Source organism: the organism of the source record quoted next, unplaced genomic scaffold (assembly GCF_019419815.1).
Source record: "Pyrus x bretschneideri cultivar Hongxiangsu unplaced genomic scaffold, Pyrus_bretschneideri_v1 Contig29, whole genome shotgun sequence".
Lineage (NCBI taxonomy): Eukaryota > Viridiplantae > Streptophyta > Magnoliopsida > Rosales > Rosaceae > Pyrus > Pyrus x bretschneideri.
Window position 1 is genome coordinate 3816412 of NW_025999601.1, and position 19397 is coordinate 3835808.

General features: G+C 35.7%; 3 protein-coding genes across 5 annotated transcripts; 2 read left to right on the top strand and 1 right to left on the bottom strand.

Annotated features, from left to right (window-relative positions):
* Positions 1-1875: 1875 nt before the first annotated feature.
* Positions 1876-5685, top strand: LOC103929865 (splicing factor U2af small subunit B). 3 transcript variants are annotated; one of them, XM_009339125.3, is made up of 6 exons: positions 1876-2258; positions 2806-2892; positions 3010-3091; positions 3230-3356; positions 4079-4510; positions 4789-5685. In XM_009339125.3, exons 1-5 carry the CDS (start codon positions 2022-2024, stop codon positions 4476-4478), a joined length of 933 nt encoding a protein of 310 aa, XP_009337400.2. In that variant the 5' UTR covers positions 1876-2021; the 3' UTR covers positions 4479-4510; positions 4789-5685. The 3 variants fall into 3 exon arrangements, with proteins under 3 accessions (XP_009337400.2, XP_009337399.2, XP_009337398.2); XM_009339124.3 differs by having other exon boundaries at positions 5315-5685; XM_009339123.2 differs by having other exon boundaries at positions 1877-2258; positions 5388-5685.
* Positions 5686-7244: 1559 nt separating this feature from the next.
* Positions 7245-10652, bottom strand: LOC103929866 (histone deacetylase HDT1). Its single transcript, XM_009339126.3, has 10 exons — positions 10510-10652; positions 9899-9969; positions 9606-9811; positions 8974-8999; positions 8824-8871; positions 8561-8733; positions 8131-8208; positions 7938-8022; positions 7584-7716; positions 7245-7494 (listed from the first exon to the last, which is right to left on the bottom strand). The coding sequence occupies exons 1-10, from the start codon at positions 10520-10522 to the stop codon at positions 7434-7436; spliced, it is 894 nt and encodes a 297-aa protein (XP_009337401.2). The 5' UTR covers positions 10523-10652; the 3' UTR covers positions 7245-7433.
* Positions 10653-13612: 2960 nt separating this feature from the next.
* Positions 13613-14990, top strand: LOC125479457 (polyubiquitin-like). Its single transcript, XM_048588740.1, has 2 exons — positions 13613-13674; positions 14501-14990. Exons 1-2 carry the CDS (start codon positions 13613-13615, stop codon positions 14988-14990), a joined length of 552 nt encoding a protein of 183 aa, XP_048444697.1.
* The last annotated feature ends 4407 nt before the right edge of the window (positions 14991-19397 follow it).

Consider the following 19397-nt stretch of genomic DNA (forward strand, 5'->3'; position numbering starts at 1 on the left):
AACTTAGGGCACAAGTAATTAACTTAAATCACACCTATCTAACAATCTTTTATACTAAGATAACAATGGCATGCTCAAACCCTTATTAGTTTTGATTACGAGCCTCAAGGCAGACACTAAAGGCCCCACAAAGGCACATTTCAAACAAAATACTAACTTAACCTGCAATACACGAAGCAGTAAGAACTCGCCCGACAACATACAAAGTGCCATACCCCTGGGGAGCTATGCGAGGGAAATCTTGCCCGAACATCTTCATTCTCTAAAATGCTCTCCACCTCAAAAGCAAACATAAGTCTTTCTCTCGCGACAATACATTCGACAACTCGAGGAGAAAGTAGTTCGGCTTTTGTTACAAATAAGCTACTTTTCACCATTCTTGCCAATAGTGGTTGCTAAGTAGCATGAGCACCAACCCCATTGAGCCTATTCACCATCTGTAAATTTCTCTCATAGTTGTTGTGCATGCACAACAATTTCCCACTGATGACGAGTTTTATTTTCGAAGACTATACCATTTCTATCATTCCTTCTAAACCTAACATTCATGTCGTGTGTTTTTGTGACATATCCGATATCTTAATGGGTTGTGTCGTATAACACATGTTAAGGTAAACAGATAATATGACCCGACCTGAAACCGACCCGTTAATGTTATCAGGTAATATGACCCAACTCATTACCCGTTAAAAAATATATTTTAAATCAATAAATAATGAAAATGATAAACATAATTTGACCAAAAAAAAATGGAAAATATAATACTAAATTAGTATATGCATAGCATATTGTCACATAAATATTAGTTTAGAACATAAAAATTAAAAAAAATAATAATAATAATTTGCCTATCAAGTATTACATACCCCAAAGTAAGAGCCTAATTAATAGGAAAACTAACGAAAAGTCCAAAAAAAATTTCTCTTTTAATGAAAAGCCCTTTTAAAGGTATAGTGAATAGTACCAGGGAAATGTATAAATGTGGTTTTTCGTTAAAAGTGAATAGCACCAGGAGTGTTTTGTGAAACCTCCCTACATTATATAGGAAGTACCATGTCTAGGATATGCAAAACAAAAAGAGTTACGTTTCAAAGTTGAGGATGGAATCACGAGCGTTTATATATGCTTTCATATTTTTCAGACTTGTACATTAATGATTATGAATTTTATTTATTTTAAACTCCTTAAAAATACTATTCATGAGGGTTTGTATGATTCTAAAAGTTCAAACAATGATATACCCATCCTCAAAGCGTAGATGATGCGATCACGAGCATTCGCCAATTTTTTTTTTACATTTTTCACACTTGTAAATTAATTATTATAATTTTTTAATGTGTTTTGGTATTTTTAAATTACTTGATATTTTTACTTCTAATGTGTTTTATAATTTTTTAATCTCACTCTTTGCCTATAATATATTATAAAAATAAATAAATAAACTTAAATTTATTAAATTTATATAGAATAATAATACAATAATACATATTTAATATACAATATATACAGATACAAAATGACTATTATATTTTATAATAAGTTTTTTTAGTAGTTTAAAAATTTAAAATCATCAAATTAACATTTTTTAACGTATTGAAATAGGTTACCTAAGTGTCATTATTGTGTAAACTTGTTAAGAACCGTTATTAACGGTTTCTTATCATGTAACCTAATAATGACCCAATTCGTTATCATGTCGATCCAAAATCCGTTACTTTCGTTTTATTTACGTGTCGTGTTAATAGGTTATGTAAGAAATTATCAGATCTAATTCAACGATAATTGTAATTGATGAGCGGCCACGTGATCTAATGCTAACCCTCACGTGATCCCAATTTCACATAAACACGTCCCACTGTCCGAACGAACCCTCTAGAAGAGAACCAGAACCACAATTGCAAACAGCCACTTCCTGTCTCCCCTTTCCTCAATATTTATAGCCCACCCCCCGCCTCCGGCCACCGTATAAGCTTCCTCCCTCCGCCCATTAATTCACAACCACAGCAGAATCGAAGACAGCCATGGCGGAGCACTTGGCTTCGATATTCGGGACGGAGAAGGACCGAGTGAACTGCCCTTTCTACTTCAAAATTGGGGCTTGCAGGCACGGCGACCGCTGTTCCAGACTCCACACTAAGCCCAGCGTCAGCCCCACGCTCCTGCTCTCCAACATGTACCAGCGGCCCGATATGATCACCCCCGGCGTCGACGCCCAGGGCCAGCCCATCGACCCCCGCCAGATGCAGAGGCACTTTGAGGTCTCCCTCAACCTTCTTTTTCTTCTTCTTTGTATTGAAAATTGAAAACCCTTTTGCCGGATTTGCTTTAATGTGGTGTTGTTTTGTGCAACTAAACCCATGATTCAACGGAAACCGAATTGAATTTGTGCTGTTTTTATTTGATTTGCTTTATCATTTAATTATGTGCTGTTTCTCTGAATTAGGGTTTTTTGTTATCCATATTAGAGTCTCTGCAATTCCCCCATTTGTGAACTTACCTGAATTGCTGTGATTAAAAATTGAATCGTTAATACTATTCAACAAAAAGTCGGAAACGAAATTGAAGATTTTATCTCTTGCTAGTATTTTTAGTTGGAGAGGAGACAAAGTAGAGTTGAATAAAATTACGAAATCGGTTGTAGGGTGCGTTCGGTACAAAATAAACTTTTGTACGATCTTTTGTTACCTTAAAGCCCTTAATGCACAGCTGTGAAATAGTTGAAAACCTTTAGCGTTTGTGCAAATCCATTTGTATTCTGTATGTGATACGCCCAACAATTAAAATTTTGATGTATGGGAACTGCAGGAGTTTTATGAGGATCTATTTCAGGAGTTGAGTAAGTATGGCGACATTGAAAGTCTGAATGTCTGTGACAACCTAGCCGACCACATGGTATGTTATATTGAACGGAGAGTTAAGCTCTTGTTCAGTTTTCCTCTTTTTATTTTTTGTTTCAACAGAAAGATTATTGATATTTGGTTCTACCGGGAAATTTATCGATTTGGGCAGGTGGGCAATGTGTACGTTCAGTTTAGGGAGGAAGATCATGCTGCAAATGCGCTTCGGAACCTGAGTGGAAGATTTTATGCTGGTTAGTGTGTTCTCTGTATCTTTCATCTTTAGAATTTGGTCTCAAGGTTTCTACTAGGTATCGTTTATATCTCCATTTAGGCCTAAATTATATGGTTATTATATGCTGAACTTCTGTCCCATCGTAAATCATTTGCAGGTCGTCCTATCATTGTTGACTATTCACCAGTGACAGACTTCCGTGAAGCCACCTGCAGGCAATATGAGGAGAATACATGCAACCGTGGTGGATACTGCAATTTTATGCACCTGAAAAGGATTGGCAGGTAAGCTTTACTTGATGATCTTTACTTATTGCAGAATTTACTGATAAATTAAATTTACTCATAATTTCTTTGTTTGTTTGTTTGTTTGTTTGTTGTTTTGTTTTTTTTTTTTTTTTTTTTTTTTTTTTTTTTGAACAAAGGATAGTATGTGCACTAAGACCATCTCCAACCCTTGGGGATAAAGCTTTAAAATTTAAGCCAGAAAAATTTTAGCCATAACCTAAAGACTGCTTTTCTCCTCTAACGGTTATGGCTTAAAATTTTTGCCCAAGATTATTAAATAATGATTTTAGCCTTTTTTTTTTTTCTCGGTAACTTTTATGAAAATAAAATTTATGTAACTTATCTGAATTTATTTTTATGAACATTTTAATTTAATAATATTTAAATTCTGATAAGTAATTAAAAATCATACAAATAGTAGGTATTTATAAAGTCTTAAGTTAAATTTGATTTAAATAATTTTCTTACATTATTTTAGATGTTAGATTTAATTTTGGGCCATCAAATCTCTTTTTTACTATTAGATTTGATCATAGCCGTTAGATTATAAGTAAAAAAAAAAAAAAAAAAAAAGTTTGAAATATGACAGTTTGGTGGGTCCAGAATAATTTAAGCTGGGAATTTAGCCCAGAGATATATTTTTTCCCCAAGGCTTATTTTAGCCCAATGGTTGGAAATGGATTGGAGGGGTTTTAAAGCTTATAAACTTACAATGTCAGGGAATTGAGGCGTGAACTATTCAGGAGCCATCGGAGAAGGCACAGCCGCAGTCGAAGCAGGAGTCGCAGCCCTTACAGGCATCGTAGTTATGAAGAACACTCTCATGGGAGCCGTGCTTATAGCAGAAGGTATGATGATGATGATCGTTATCCTGAAAGCTGGAGCCGGAGGAACAAGACTCTAAGCCCTGGTCGAAAGAGAGGACGCAGTAGAAGTAGAAGCCCTGGAAGAAGAAGAAACCACAGTCCAGTTAGAGAAGGAAGTGAGGAGAGACGGGCCAAAATTGAGCAGTGGAATATGGAAAAAGAACAGAATGAAAATGCTAGTAAGGTCAACACTGACAGAAGCAACAATGATGGGCATGCACATATGGAAAATCAGTACAATGGCCATGAGTAAGAGCAGCAATAGCAACTTCCAGAGAAATGAGGGTATGACTACTGATATTATAAAGCTTTTGTCTGGTTTTTCCTCACTCTCTCTCTGTAAATATACATATATGTAGACGCGCGCACACATACAGAGATACTCTCTCTCTCTCTCCACCACCCCCCCCCCCCACCTCCCCTCCCCCCCCGGCCCCCAATGCGTACACACATGCATACATATCAACATAAATTATGCGTGCTCAATCACAAAAGAAATTTATGTTTCAACAGTAAGCATTTGTTCAATAAATATAGCTTACAGCACATTTTCCAATGTGCAGGTGGTGTGCAGGTTCACACTTTTGTGATGTGGAATTGATATGACTTTTTTAATCTAATTCATATGTATGACTGCGTGCTTCCTGCATGATATACCTGAATATATCTTTCCCCTAATGCCCTAGTTCTCTATTAGCTTCCGGAAATTTTAAAAACAATAACAACAAAGCCTTGTCTCTTCGGCTGTATGAATGCTAGAACGCTGTTTGAACTGGATATTTTGAAACAAAAAAAAAAAAAAAAGGCTGATCTAACTTAGTTTAATCAAATAGGCATTTTTTTATTTCCGTGTAAACCAATCCCTAGTTGATATATTACAGACGTGTGAAATTGGTTTGCTTGTATTCATGCATTCATAATTTACAGTCAGGTTCTGTGACAATCACAAATCAAGAGTAGTGAAAGATCGAATGTCATGGTTCTGTCTTGGGTTTTGTATTCTTCTCCCTTTGTAGCTTTGTTTATTTTTCTGTTTCAGTTTACGGAATGAAAAAAGTCATGATCTTACATTCTTGATAAGTTTTGCAGGTTCAGGTTTCCCTGCTTCTATGGTCCGAGCCTTTTTCTTTTCATTGCAGCTTACCATGGAATTTGTGTACAGGTTTGCTCGTGCAGTGTTTCAGGATTCAGGAGAGTCTGATTATTCGATGTTTCAGGTTTCGATCCAGGAGTATGAAAGTATCTTCGTGTTCCATCGTTCGAACGAATGTTGCAGGTTATTACTGTTGGTAGTAGTAGTAGTCTAATTGTGGTGCAGGTTGAGTGTGGCAAACAAAATCTCTCATGTTGTTGAACCAGTTGGTTTACATTTTTGAATGTTCAAGGATTATCATTTGACGTTTTTAGTTGGCATGATCATATTATGGTCTCTCTTTTAATGATAGACTATGCTTCTCCAACATTACGTCTCATTTCATATATATTTTGGTGAATTTTAAAGCATTAAGTTTTTGTCCAGTGTGATGCTATCTACATCCCATTTTACTTTTCACACTTCTCTTAATTTTTAGTTGTTAGATTAAATGAATTGAAGATGATCAAATAACAAAAATTAACATAAGAGAAACGTAAAAATTGTATATATTAGCTACCATGGTGGATGGAGGACCTTGCTAATCCGAGGCTTTAAGGGCGCATTTGGTGTGATATCATCTAAGGGTGAACAGACCAAGACCGCCATAACCTTACCTGATTAAGATTCATGCAAGCAACCAATCACTCTTTTTCCATCATTTTTTCGTCTTTTAATAAGAAATCTTCATCCCATCAGCTAAATTTAATCCCCAATTTGCTTGCTAAAAGGGGTCAATTTGGGGCAGACGTCCAATTTTGTTATGCAGTTACAGTCACAGTAAAACCCTTTAAGTAATACTCTGTAAAGTAATGACCTAAGTTATAAAATAATTTTGATCTTAACTTGAGACCAGTTATATATATAATAAAAATAAACTCCACTTTGAGTTATAACATTTCTTGGTTTCATATCAAAGAAATGCACATTCAAACAGTAATATTTGTCAACGATACAAAAAATATGCCATATCACTCGTAAAATAATTTCGGTCCTAATGTAAGACCAATTTTGTATGGAAATAAACTCCATATTAAAGAAACACACACATTCATATAGTAATATTTGTCAATGATACAACAGTTTTATTAAGTACTAACCTCTTTAAAGTTAAAATTGTTTAGTCCCAACTTTATGACTTTATAGAGGTTTTACTGTACTTAGAATGTTTCAAATGGTTAAGACCAATTCGAAATCATTCCTAAATCCTAATAATTAGGTAATTATCCATACGTAATCACTGCATTTGCTACGTGGGAAAGGATTCAAAGGGATTAATGTATATTCATTTCCTCGCAATCTTTTTTCTACACTTTTATACGATGAACAAAGAAGGTAAGCAGTTGGAAAAGGTTGGTAGCATTTCTTACTCTAAAGCCTGCTCAATTAGTGCACTTCATGCTTAATAATGCGGATAAAATTGTCTTTTTATGCATCTCTCTATTACTATAAACTTCGGATATAGGGAGAAAAAAGGCACCCGCTAGTGTGTTGATATTAGGGTGTTCATTACCTAGAACCCATTTCACGCACCAAACCGGCACGTTAATGAAAGATCCGGCCGCCGTAGTTGGCAAGTTGCGGTGTTCCGGCTAACCATACCCTACACCACGTTCATGCCAATCTTGATTATGTTAGGATTGAAGCTGTGAGATTATATTATGGTAAAATACCAATTTGTTACCGCCTACGAGACATTATCGCAGCTCTAATAAGAATAATATATAAGATTTAAACCGCATTATTTAGATAAGAAAAATGATATCCAAACACTCTCGCCAACCAACCACTCTCTAGTTGTCGAACTGAATAAATCAACTTCTGACTATCAAATTGAATAAATCAAACAAAAAACAAACATCACGAGTGTGTAGTGAGATTAGGAGATTCAAAACATATTACGCCTAACTTCAGATTCATGAGCAATATCCAATACAAAGGGACCTAAAACCACGAGGACACGCCGACGATCTCAAAAACCACGAGGACAACCACTACGCCCAACCCTCTGTAATCTCAATTATCAAAAATATTACATATCATAGACATGTCACGCTTCCGTACATCCCTCTCGTTCTACTTAGCGCTGTGCTTGGCCTTCTTGTGAGACGAAAGAGCACCATCGGAGTTAAATGACCTGCGAACAGCAAAACACCACATGAAAACCAGCAACAAAATACGATAAGACACCTGATAGTAAAGAAAAAAAACAGTTTTTCAACGTACTTGTTGCATGGCTTGCAAGAGTGATCACCGCCAGCAGACTTGGGTGTTTGTGGCTTGGACTTGTCAGAGGTAGCAGGCGTCTTTCCTCCCTTTGCAGGGTGTGGTGTAGCAGTGTGGGCACCCTTCTTTCCATCTGTAACAGAAGCAACCAATTGCGCTAAGTAAATGAGATAAATTTATAGAATTAGGAATTTATTTTGCATGTTGAGTTTCCCCCAAACGTTATACATTTACATCACATGTTGACACGCAAGATAAATTCCTAATTCGATTACTAAAGCTAGAAAACAGGAAGAATCATTCGCGGAAATATTATACTAAATAATGCTTTTCTGTGTGAGAGAGGAAAGGTACCAGTCTTCTGTGGAGTAACTTGCTTTGCCTTCTTAGCAGAGACGGGAGTTTTCGGAGCAGATTCATTGGGCCTTTTCTTGGAGTTCTAGATAAATTATCAAATTATGAACAATTAGAACTCGCATAAATAGTAAGTTAAAAATCCGGAAGCAAAAGGCAAACAAACGGGAACCAAATGAATTCATTTGATTACCTTCTTAGGAGTTGGGGTCTCCTCTTCTTCCTCACTGTCGTCATCATCTTCATCACTGCTATCAGCTCCAAGCATGTCCTACAATAGGAAACGCAAATTTTGAAAGTTATTTATTAGATACAAGCAAGAAACCGGTTTGACCCAAGAACCTCCAACAACAAACAAGTTGAAGCACAGCCCACGAACAAATTTTCTGAACTAAAAGAGTTAAAAAAACTAAAGCTCAAACTAATTTTAGACATTGGCTAAAAACACAGCAGTTGAAATAAGTTGACTTGTGGATGACACAAAAAGGCCAAAGGGGATGTCAAAAGACATCGTCAATGTGCAAAAAGTTCATAATCTGTATACTTTTTGGGACAATTCAGAACAAATTTCAATTATAATTATTAAAAGAACAGCCATATTCTTATGAAACCCTTTTGGTTACCTCATCAGAACTTCTATCGTCATCATCGTCATCAGAATCATCAACATCATCTGAGTCATCAGAATCATCCTCATCCTTAATTGGCTCTACAATATTAACCTTCTGCTTTCCAGAAGATTCTGGTTTGACAGCATTAGTCTTGGGTGGAGCTGGCTTTGCTGCAACAACTTTACCTGCGCACAATCCAAACACTGGTAAGAATGAATTCAACTTACGACACATTCCTGCACGAAAATTAAGATAAGTCCAAGTGCAGCATTTACCATTGTCGGTAAAATTCAGTGGGAGATCCTCTTCTGAATCTGTGAATACTACATACATGGAAAATTGTAACCATATGAGCGAAGGTTGAATAATAAATTCATGATAAACAGAAAACAGAAAACAGAAAGGTAAAATATAATAGAACTTACCAGAATGGTCCTCCTCATCCGATTCAGTGGCACCATAACAGAGCAAGTAGTCAAGGAAGCAATGGAGAAACACTAAATATTGCAATATTAATCAACACTAAATTACAAAATCAGCATTATATTAGTTTTCATGCAATTTAAAACCCCAGTTCACAAAAACTTGTTTTCCTAAAAAGATAACTAGCATGGAGGAAAAAATATAATAATGAACTTGTATATTTTTCATCCCAAAAGCAATAGGTACAACTGCCGACAGTTTTGAATACCTCTCTACAACAGTCAACACAAAAACTTGATAAAATTACAATAAACTTAATTTTGGAAAAACAATGCAACAATATGGTATTATGAGCCAATTAACTTGTTCCCAATTTCAGGGTGCTCAACCCAACCCAGTCCAACAATACTACACCCGCTGAGGTACGAAAAAAATCAAAGACCCAACTAAAGGTTATCCTAAGAGGGTAACCAACAACAGAAAAAAAAAATAGCAGTAGAGAAACAAACAACTAACACAGCATTTAAGATGAGACTCCACCATATCTTAACAAGTTTAAGGCACTTAGAAAGTAAGTGTAAATATCATCATCCAACAATCAAGTCAGCATAAACACAAACGATTAAAAGGATATTCTGCGAGGCAAGTTTGATAACCACAGAAGTGGACACTCCCACTTTTCAAGTTGTGCGAGAGCTCGAACTCTTTGTCAAAGACCAAGTCAAAGGGAATCTGAGGCATTTTATCAGATGAGAGATTTGCCAAAACAAGCTTTTGGTTCCCAACCTTGACATGGATAACACACTGATCACCTCCCTTTTTCAACTCGCCCAGAGTTGCCTAGAGAACAAGAAACTATTAATAAACTTGCGAACACATGCCATGTACCGTGATTACAAAGAAAAATTAGTAGACAAATCAATTAACCTGTGACAAGTGGATAACAGAGCTTTCCTCTGGCACTACTTTTAGAGGCTCTCCAGCCTTCACTTCAACACCTAAACCAACGAAAACGGGATCGTTATTCAGAGTACAACAATCATTAAGAGCATAACATCTGCAAACCCAAAATATCCAGACACATTTCATTGCAGACCCATAAAAAGCAGAATAACCTCCATTGTCCTTTTAAATCCACATTTTTACTACAAAACCAAGGAAAGGAAACCGTGCAGACTGCCGTTTAAGAGACCGTAAACCCGAAATACTGGCTGAAAATCATCAACTCAAAAACTAGCAAAATGATCACACCGATTTCTAAACAGAAACAACACAAACAACTTCAGACCCATACAAGGAACACAAACATTTTAGCAACAACAACAATCTCCAGCGTGCAGAAGCACATCCAAAAATTTATTGGTACCGAAAAGCGTAGCAATAAAACACAACCAGTAAAGAAAAAAAAAATACAAAATACCAAAACACAGAAAGCATATTTTCTCAGAAGAGAAGCGCAAATCATAACAGCAGGTAACCCTAGACACCGAAATCATGCGAAACGAGTAATAAAAGAGATGTAGGAAGAGTCGGCTCACCCCAAAACTCCATTGAAGACCTGAGAGAGAGTGAGAGAAAAGGGGGCTAGGGTTTTGGGTTAGGGTTTTTGAGAGAGCGCGATTGAAGAGGCGAAAGAGGGTTTAAGGGGCATTTTATAAGGGAATTGCCGCCAGGTTTCGTGCTAGGTTTTTTGAAGACTTCTTCTCATCGAAGTTTGGGCCTGGGCTTTGGTTTAAAGCGGGCCGAAGCCCAAATCAGAAAGAGTAATTAAATAAAATCTAATTACGGAGTCTCCGGATTTGAAAAGGATCTTATGTGGTTCTAATAGGAAATTAATCCGAATTATGTTGCAAAGGAGAGAGATTTTTGCACAACGGAGATAAGATTTTCAAAATCCAGTTTAAAGATGCTCATTAACGAAGGGATCCCCGATCACTCAACTAAATTTCAAATGTATATCTCAGAAGATTTCTAAATGATTCCAAATCTCATTTCTTTTTTATCTATTTTTCACTTTATGATTGTCATTTTTTTTTTCTTTATGTCATTGTTATTTAGTTTTCTTCACCATTCATGGCAAAGAAAACAACTTGTTTCACACTTGATCCGCAGTCGTTTACTTTTTCGACCAATATTTCATTTATTTAAATATTGAGGGAGAAAGTGAACTTGAGTGTATTTGAGGAAATTACTGAAAATCTTCAATGTAACTCATTAATATGCATTGAGAAAATTTTAATTAATAAATTCCTTTTTAGTTAGCATCTTTAATAGATTGTATTCAATATGTGTTTGTAATTGTTCATCTTGATTTTCATTTAGTCTTTAGTTATAAGTCTCGTCTCTGATTACTTAGTTAACACAACTTAATGAGAATATCTCGTGGACTATATGAATAATATCCATGTGCATTCATTTAGGAATACAATTAATGACTGAATTATTTTTGTTAACGCGTGGTCCTTTTAGACCCCTATAATAATACAGGCCTAAGAAGGCCCAACGAAGGAGAAGAAGACCAAGTCATTAAGCTTATAGCTAGCCATTAGAACCAAGGGAAGGAGGCTAGACCGCTATAGGCGACCGCTTACTGGTCTTGATTGACTATCAGTAAAGAAGCCCAACACCTATCAAGAAACTACTTTCCAACCGCTTGAAGAAAGTTGGCAAATTGACAACTTTATAGCATGAAACCCTAGAGACAGGCCTACTCTGACATCGAATTTGGGATGTGTGTTGGCCATCAGCGAGAATAGAAGCCTATGAAAGGACATAAAGGTTGTCAGACAAAACGCTCGAGTCGGTGTCTCTTCAGCTCCTCAGGACCGAGCAAAGTGCCCGATACACGTTTGCCCAGAAAAGTTTGCAACTAGCCCCTGAGTAGGTGTCACTTCGCCTTCACATGTCGACTGAGTAAGGAAGGACTAGCCAACAAGGCAAGGCTAGACATCTAGTTCATTTAATTATACAAGAGTGAAATACTGGAGAGTCCAGGACTTTTGGGGCTTATTGGAGGCCTATATAAGATGGACGATTTCCTTTTATAAGGGGTCAAACCAAGAAAGAAGAGGAAATATTACACTATTACCTAGTACTTCTTTGTAACTCATATACAAAGCACTACAATGTTTGTAGCTCAACTTTAAGGGTGAACTACTTAGACCTTGTTGTCCATCACTTTAAAGTCTTTAGTCCAAGGGTTAATTGAATTGGTCTTTTTTGACCTTTCAATTTTGAGCATTAACAAAATGCTGCCATATTTGAGAAGCACGTCTCGTGGTGAGTAGACATATACACTCTTAATATCATGACATGCAGAAGAATGAAAGAGAGAGCTTTGTCCAATGGCCTCAAAGGAACTAACAGACGGAGAAAACGAGAAGATGAGATCAAGGTGATGGCCAAGCATTTTGTGGGATCACTCATCTCATTGAAGCATCGTCGACACCAGATACAAGGGATAAAAAAAAGCCAATAACATCCCAAATTGATGGGAGAATTAGAAACAGTTGTATTATTAGAGGAATGGTACACATCTAGTTCTTTTAATGCTAAGGCGATGAAGTACTTGAAAGCCTAGGACTTTTGGGTTTCATTAGAAGCATTAATAAGTGTGAGATCAAATCGTTTAGTTAATATAGGAATTTATGACTTTTTTTATTTTAGGCTATTTTTAGAAGAAATCAGTTTTGATATTGCCTAGAAATTACGCGTTGAATTCCCTACAAATAACAAAGTCTCATTGTTCTCTCTTCACCTTTTGCATAAACCCTAATACGCACTATTTCATCTTAGAGAAAACGGAGAGGCTTAAGGTTTGCTAGGTTTTGAAAGCAACTTTATGAAAGCTTTAGAAACCTTGAATTCACATTCATATATTATCATTCTTCGTGACCAAGTTGTGTGCATCTATTTGCTCATGAGGTGGACGTTGTGTGTGACGTGATCATCCGAATGAGTGCAAAGGAAGGAGTACTGCACAACAAAAGTATTTGGTAAAGCTTCAAGTCTAGTAAGTATTTTGTCAAGTTGAGTCTTGTAAAAGTCTTATTCTTTAGTGGATTCTTTGATTTGTTGTGTGCCTTCTATTGTGTGCATTGTGCAGGGTGTTGGAAATGTTGGCGATAATTAATATCAGTATATCATATTTTTATCACCACAATTTATTAAATAAAATAAACCAAATAAGATAAAATACTTATCTTTTGTAGGTAGAGAACGCTATTCGTCGATCCTTGATTAGACCAAGATTTTAGGTTGAGGCGTGTAGTCACTATCCTTAAGAGTAGATTTCGCCCCTCTAAGGTAATGTCTCGGTGTAGCAGGTTATGGTGCCCTACCCTCCATGATACAACAACCTATGATCCCTGTAAGTGTACACTCATAATACATGGATCAAGTGAACAACTCGCTTCTTTCCTTTGGTATGGAGGGAGTGAAGAATATAATAATGTTTTCAAGAATGGTGAATCAAAAAGATAGAAAAGAAAAGAAGAGGAGATGATTGTCTTTTTATCCATTTTTCCAACAAAGAGATAACCAAGTATATAATAGAACTATCCCAAAGAGACGTTGGTCAATAAAGGAGAATTAATTCAAAGAGTATTATTATACTATAAAAGTGTAACGTTATTACCCCCAATGTTAGAATATAATGGAAGTATCAGTTTTTATTTTGGAAAGAAAACTGACATCAGTACATGGTAAGCTGCATAAGACCAATTGGCTAACTAACAATATTAGACTTAGTAGTATAATACCAACGTCCCAATTATTGAGAATAATGGCAACATTATTGGCTAGAATTTTAATTCAATAAATAAATGGATTTGAAGAAAAATGAATTGTCATAATGAGTATTGGTTTGTATTTTGAAATACCCTATAAAATTCTAACAATCCCCCATATATTTTAAAATACAAATCAAACCACTAAGAGGAATTTGAGTAACACAAGTTTAAAGAGGACAAGGAAATACCAAAGGAAAGTGAGAATCGAACGCATTAGAACTAGTGTCTTTTGGACTATGAACTAGCCTTAGGACGAGCTAGTCTTAACTCACAGAAATTTGGTGAATATTAAATTTTCTATGAACCAATATTTCTTTGCATGAATCATGGGATTGACCATCCACATTGAATCCTCGGAATTGATCATGTTCTAGCAGGTTGGCGCGAATAGGCCATGCGTCCACCTGGATACTCATAGGTGCTCTAGAGAACCTACCTAAGCTCATAAGGAGCAGCCCCACTCCCACACTCAAATAGGTGAATCCATCAAGTATGCACTGCAGTCAAGCACACCATCTATATATAGGCTATAGTATTCATTAAGAACATAAGTTCAACCTCACACATTGCAGTAGTTGCACTATCTACACCATAGAGATAGACGTTCAACAAAGTTATTGACATAAATTGATAATGCATGCCTAATCAACAAGTGACTTGTTCTTACCCATATGAACTTACTTCATGGGATCTCCATTCACATAGGTTGGGTTACCATCACTCTTGATTGATGTTATAGGCAGGTCGAGAGTTCGGATACGATCGACAACGTCAAGGCCAAGATCCAGGATAAGGAGGGTATTCCTCCGGATCAGCAGAGGCTTATCTTCGCCGGCAAGCAATTGGAAGATGGCCGAACCCTGGCAGATTACAATATCCAGAAGGAATCGACTCTTCATCTTGTCCTCCGTCTCCGAGGAGGTATGCAGATCTTCGTCAAAACCCTAACCGGGAAGACGATTACTCTGGAAGTCGAGAGCTCGGACACTATTGACAACGTCAAGGCCAAGATCCAAGATAAGGAGGGAATTCCCCCGGACCAGCAAAGGCTGATCTTTGCCGGAAAGCAGTTGGAGGATGGCCTAGCCGATTATAATATTCAGAAAGAGTCGACTCTCTACTTGGTTCTGCGATTGAGAGGAGGTATGCAGATTTTTGTCAAAACCCTAACAGGAAAGACAATTACTCTCGAGGTCGAGAGCTCTGATACCATATTAACAGTAGTGTAGAGAAGCACAGAAATGCAGAAAGAGAATAAGAGAGAGAGAGAAAGTAATTGATTACATTGATACTGAATTAATCTTTACAATTATGAGAATACAGTTTATATAGCCATCATGACTAACTTGCAGCCTAAGCTATTTAACTAACTAATTTTGGTAACAACTCTAACAACCTTTGGATATTGTCAACACAAGTATCATCCCCCTTGATGTAACAATCATCACTAGCATTTAGCTTAGTGGATTTGTTAGATGATATCCTAGATCCAATTCTGACCTCAAAATAATTATATCAAATACATATGCATAAGTCATTCAGCTTATGCTCTTATAGCTATGATATCACAGATGATGAACCGGTTTATCCCTTCCATAAATAGTGGGATATCTCAAACCAAATAAATTGGTCTATTCCACAAAGGGATATAACAATATTAGACTCCAACAAAGTTGGTCCCTTCCATATAAAATGGGATATAACAAAGAGGTTATTAAGCCTCAAACAAATATCTTTTCCAACGATTATCAACTCATGTTCCAATCCAAAGTGAACCTGCCTATCTATTTAAGATATCTCTCCCAAGCATGACATCTCAACATAATATGGCAATTACATGTATAACATCACCATAAGCTGTTTAATAAAAATTACCATCCATTTCTAATTAATATAAACTATACAGTACCTCAAAATATTTAGCATTCAAAATATGCCTCTGCAATGGTCGATGAGAACTTTTCGGTACACCTGTCTAAATCCTTTACATCTCACCAACTGAGTGCTAGTATCATAGTGGCCACACTTAATTTTCATACCCAACTTGGTGAGAACAAAATTAGTTTCTAACGTATTCAAGATGAATCTAATGCCATGAACAAAATTTCAAGTATGTCAAAATTTATCCAGTATATCAGGTTCTCCTCCAACCCCCACAATTTTGAATGATATCCAGAAATTTACTACATCCAAAAGATGCATAGCAAAGCTCATTTATAATATTCATAATCACACGGTCAAAGCAACTAATTAATTCCTCCAAGCAAAATTGAGATGAAGAGACCCCCACAGTTTAAAGATGCTATAAAATTTATATGTCAATATTGTTTCTTAATTAAATTGTATTGACATTGTGGAAAACAATATGGCAGCCATAAAGATCAGTGAAGAAATGCGAATTAATCAATTTAAAATGTAACATGTCTTATTCTCTTAGCCGCATTACTAGAAAATAAGAAAGAAGGAAGATTCAAATTAATTATATCATATGCGGTAAATAAATTTGTATTTCCCTTAAATAATTGAAAATCTCAAACAGGTTTAGGCCACTTAATTAGCCTCAACTCTTCAACCTGCATGTCGCACATCAGTCATTAATCAAGACTACCTCTTACGTATTTTATACCCAGAATATAACTTTTCCAATGCCTTATGCTGAGATGTACCCCAACAAGTTGAAGAAATAAAAATAATAATTTGCAAGTATTAAACAGATATCTCATAAATATTATAGCATGTTAACCATAAACACCCCACAAATTCATAGTAATGAAATAACATTAGAATATAATCTCATGTCATAACATGTTGTAATTCTCATTCAATACATACTCACAAAATATATGAATATAATATTCACTTGAAAAATAATATTAATTAATATACTTAATTGGCATGAACTAATTAAAAATTTGTAACCCCCACATTAAATCTCTTTAACCAAAATATTAAGCACTAATTAAGATGACATTTGCATTTTGAACAACTGTAACAAGCATCCAAATTTTCAAAATATTGAACAGAACCTATAATTTTTCAATAGCTCATAAATTACCTTTACGAAGTAGAATGAGTTTGTCTACTTTAAAAAAATAAAAAAAATAAAAACTTTTGATCCCAAGTTCGTTTAACCATGAGTAAAGTTAAAGACTGGAAAAAGTTTGTATAAATAGACTATTAACTATAATATCACTTAACAAATTGAATGGCTTAATAACAAGAAATTGAAAACTCCATTAATGGACTAAAACTTTTCCCCAAAGCGTAAATCCGATCGAAGGCAGTTTCCCTTTTGTTACCAATGACGATTAGAAATTAAAATCATCCAAGAAATAAGAACATTGATAAAACAGAATGGATAGGGACCCTCGTGAATTCTCATTTGAATTTAAAACTAGATTTATATTTCACATGAGTGTTAGGCATGCAAGATATGATGTCAAAGTAATGATCATGAAAATTTGAAGTATACCTGTTCAAGATATATACATAATTTGTTAGCCAAAGACGCTATAAATACCAAGTATTCCAGGATGGACTTACTCCCTTATTTCTCACTTCAAACGGATGTTGTTGGCATCAGATCATGACTACAAGCTAGGATCCTCTAGGTATCATTTTGGTTCTTAGCAGAAAGATTATAAGAAGAATAATATTTTCACCAAAAATTTCAATATCCAAAATGTTATTAATGACAACCAATTTTCATATATTACAAATAGATAACAATGCCAAAAAAGGTTTTCCATATTTGATTCCTCTATCCCATTTATAATCACGAAGCCAATAAAATTATTATCGATTTCCTTCATAAAGCAAGCAATTAAATTTTTGATAAGCCCCACAATCTAGGCATACACAAATTTGACTACTGACCAACAAGTTTTACAAAACAAAATTGAAATATAGTGCAATTAAACCCCCACTGTTGTGGTCTATTTTATCTGACAAGGTTAAAGGGAGCCGGTGGTAGAGGGAGAGAGATTGAGAGAGATGTGTTTGTAGAATTGTAGGGGAATGTGTGTTGTTATCCCTCCTACATTGTGCCTTTATTTATAGTAGTAAAAGGAGAGAAGATATTCCTTCTTCCCCAAGTAATACAAGTTGTAATAGGAAAGGATAACTAGAATCAAATCTAATCTAGGATTTATACAATCACACTTAAACTAGGAAAGTTTACAACACTCCCCCTTGAGTGTGTAAATACTCAATGTAGCTTCAGCATCATGCAAAAGTCGAGGAAGTCGACTCGTCGACACTGATTCTAAGGAACAACGCTTATTCTCAATAAGGTAGGAACTTGCATAAGTAGTAAGTCTCACTAAAAAACCCTAAGGCCATGGCAAAAACTCGCGTAGGGACAAAATCCATAGTCTAAGGAAAAATGCGTGAGAATTGCAAAGTCAAAAGAAACGTCTACGGGATGTCATCAGGGATATGACTAGCCCAATGTGGGTGCCTCGTTAAAACCTAGTTAGGTAGCAAAAATCCAATGGGAAAAATGCTCCTAATCGTAGGGAAAAAGATTACATTAAGATCAAGCAAGTATCTTCAAGATTCTCCCCCTGAGTTTGACAAAATTCCAAAGAGAAATAGTAAAGTTACAACTCAGAAAGTTTACGCATACCAATTCCATGAATAAACTTCTAAAATGTCGTCTTCAGCAGTGATTTGGTGAAAAGGTCGGCCAGATTATCTTGTGAACGGATTTACGTGACTTCAATCTTCTGATGCACTTATTGTTGATGTGAAAAGAATAACTTCAACGCAATGTGATTGGTGTTGTCTCATTTGATGTAACCTTTCTTGAGTTGTTCAATGCATGCTGTGTTGTCTTCAAAGATCACCTTCGAGACATCAACGACGTGATAAAGATTGCAAGAGCTTTCGAATATAACCCACAACTCCTCTCAACCAAAAGCATTCCCAAGTTGCTTCATCTATGGCAAGAATTTCAGCATGGTTAAACGAAGTGACAACTAAGGTTTATTTAGTTGACCTCCAAGAGATTGCAGTGCCTCCAACGGTAAAGACATAACCCGTTTAGGAACGCGCCTTGTGTGGAGGGTTTTAATTTGGAGTAGTATAAATAAGACTTTTTAGCCATTAGGGTTCTGAACGCAACATGGAGAGAATTTAGCAAGCTTTGGAGAATTTCAAATTTTTTACCTACAAGGTGTTTTCATTCTTTTTTTTAGTTAATGATATTTTCTTTGATTTTTATTATGAATATGTGTAACTAATTCCTTTGCTAGGGTTAGGCCATGAACCTTAGCATGAATATGTAATTTTATTAATTTGCTTATGAATGGATGCATGCTTGCTTTGAATTATTAATCACTGCGAAACTATTTATATATTTTATTGATTGATTTAGACAAGTAATTTAATGCAATTTCTATTGGAACATCACCCTGAAATTGAGGAAGGCTTCTTGTGATTAGTAGTTGTAAGCTCACTTAAGGCAAACATCACGCTCTTAAGAGTTGCATGGTTTTTTAAAGGGTTTTTACGAAACTTGATGAGTCTTGCATGTTTATATTTTATCTGAACATCACAGACAGATTGCATATTAGATATAAGTTTTCGCTTGAACATCAAAAAGAAAATATGCATTAGGAAAATCTAACATTCAA

Excerpts from the sequence above, each read along its gene's own strand:
- LOC103929865 (XM_009339125.3), top strand. The coding sequence starts at position 2,022 with ATGGCGGAGCACTTGGCTTCGATATTCGGGACGGAGAAGGACCGAGTG. Across the intron at positions 3,092-3,229 it reads GAGTGGAAGATTTTATGCTG|GTCGTCCTATCATTGTTGAC; the intron begins GTTAGTGTGTTC and ends AATCATTTGCAG. Across the intron at positions 3,357-4,078 it reads CACCTGAAAAGGATTGGCAG|GGAATTGAGGCGTGAACTAT; the intron begins GTAAGCTTTACT and ends TTACAATGTCAG.
- LOC103929866 (XM_009339126.3), bottom strand. Across the intron at positions 8,734-8,823 it reads ACTGAATTTTACCGACAATG|GTAAAGTTGTTGCAGCAAAG; the intron begins GTAAATGCTGCA and ends GATTGTGCGCAG. Across the intron at positions 8,209-8,560 it reads ACGATAGAAGTTCTGATGAG|GACATGCTTGGAGCTGATAG; the intron begins GTAACCAAAAGG and ends TTCCTATTGTAG.
- LOC125479457 (XM_048588740.1), top strand. The coding sequence starts at position 13,613 with ATGTTAGAATATAATGGAAGTATCAGTTTTTATTTTGGAAAGAAAACT. Across the intron at positions 13,675-14,500 it reads AAAACTGACATCAGTACATG|GCAGGTCGAGAGTTCGGATA; the intron begins GTAAGCTGCATA and ends TTGATGTTATAG.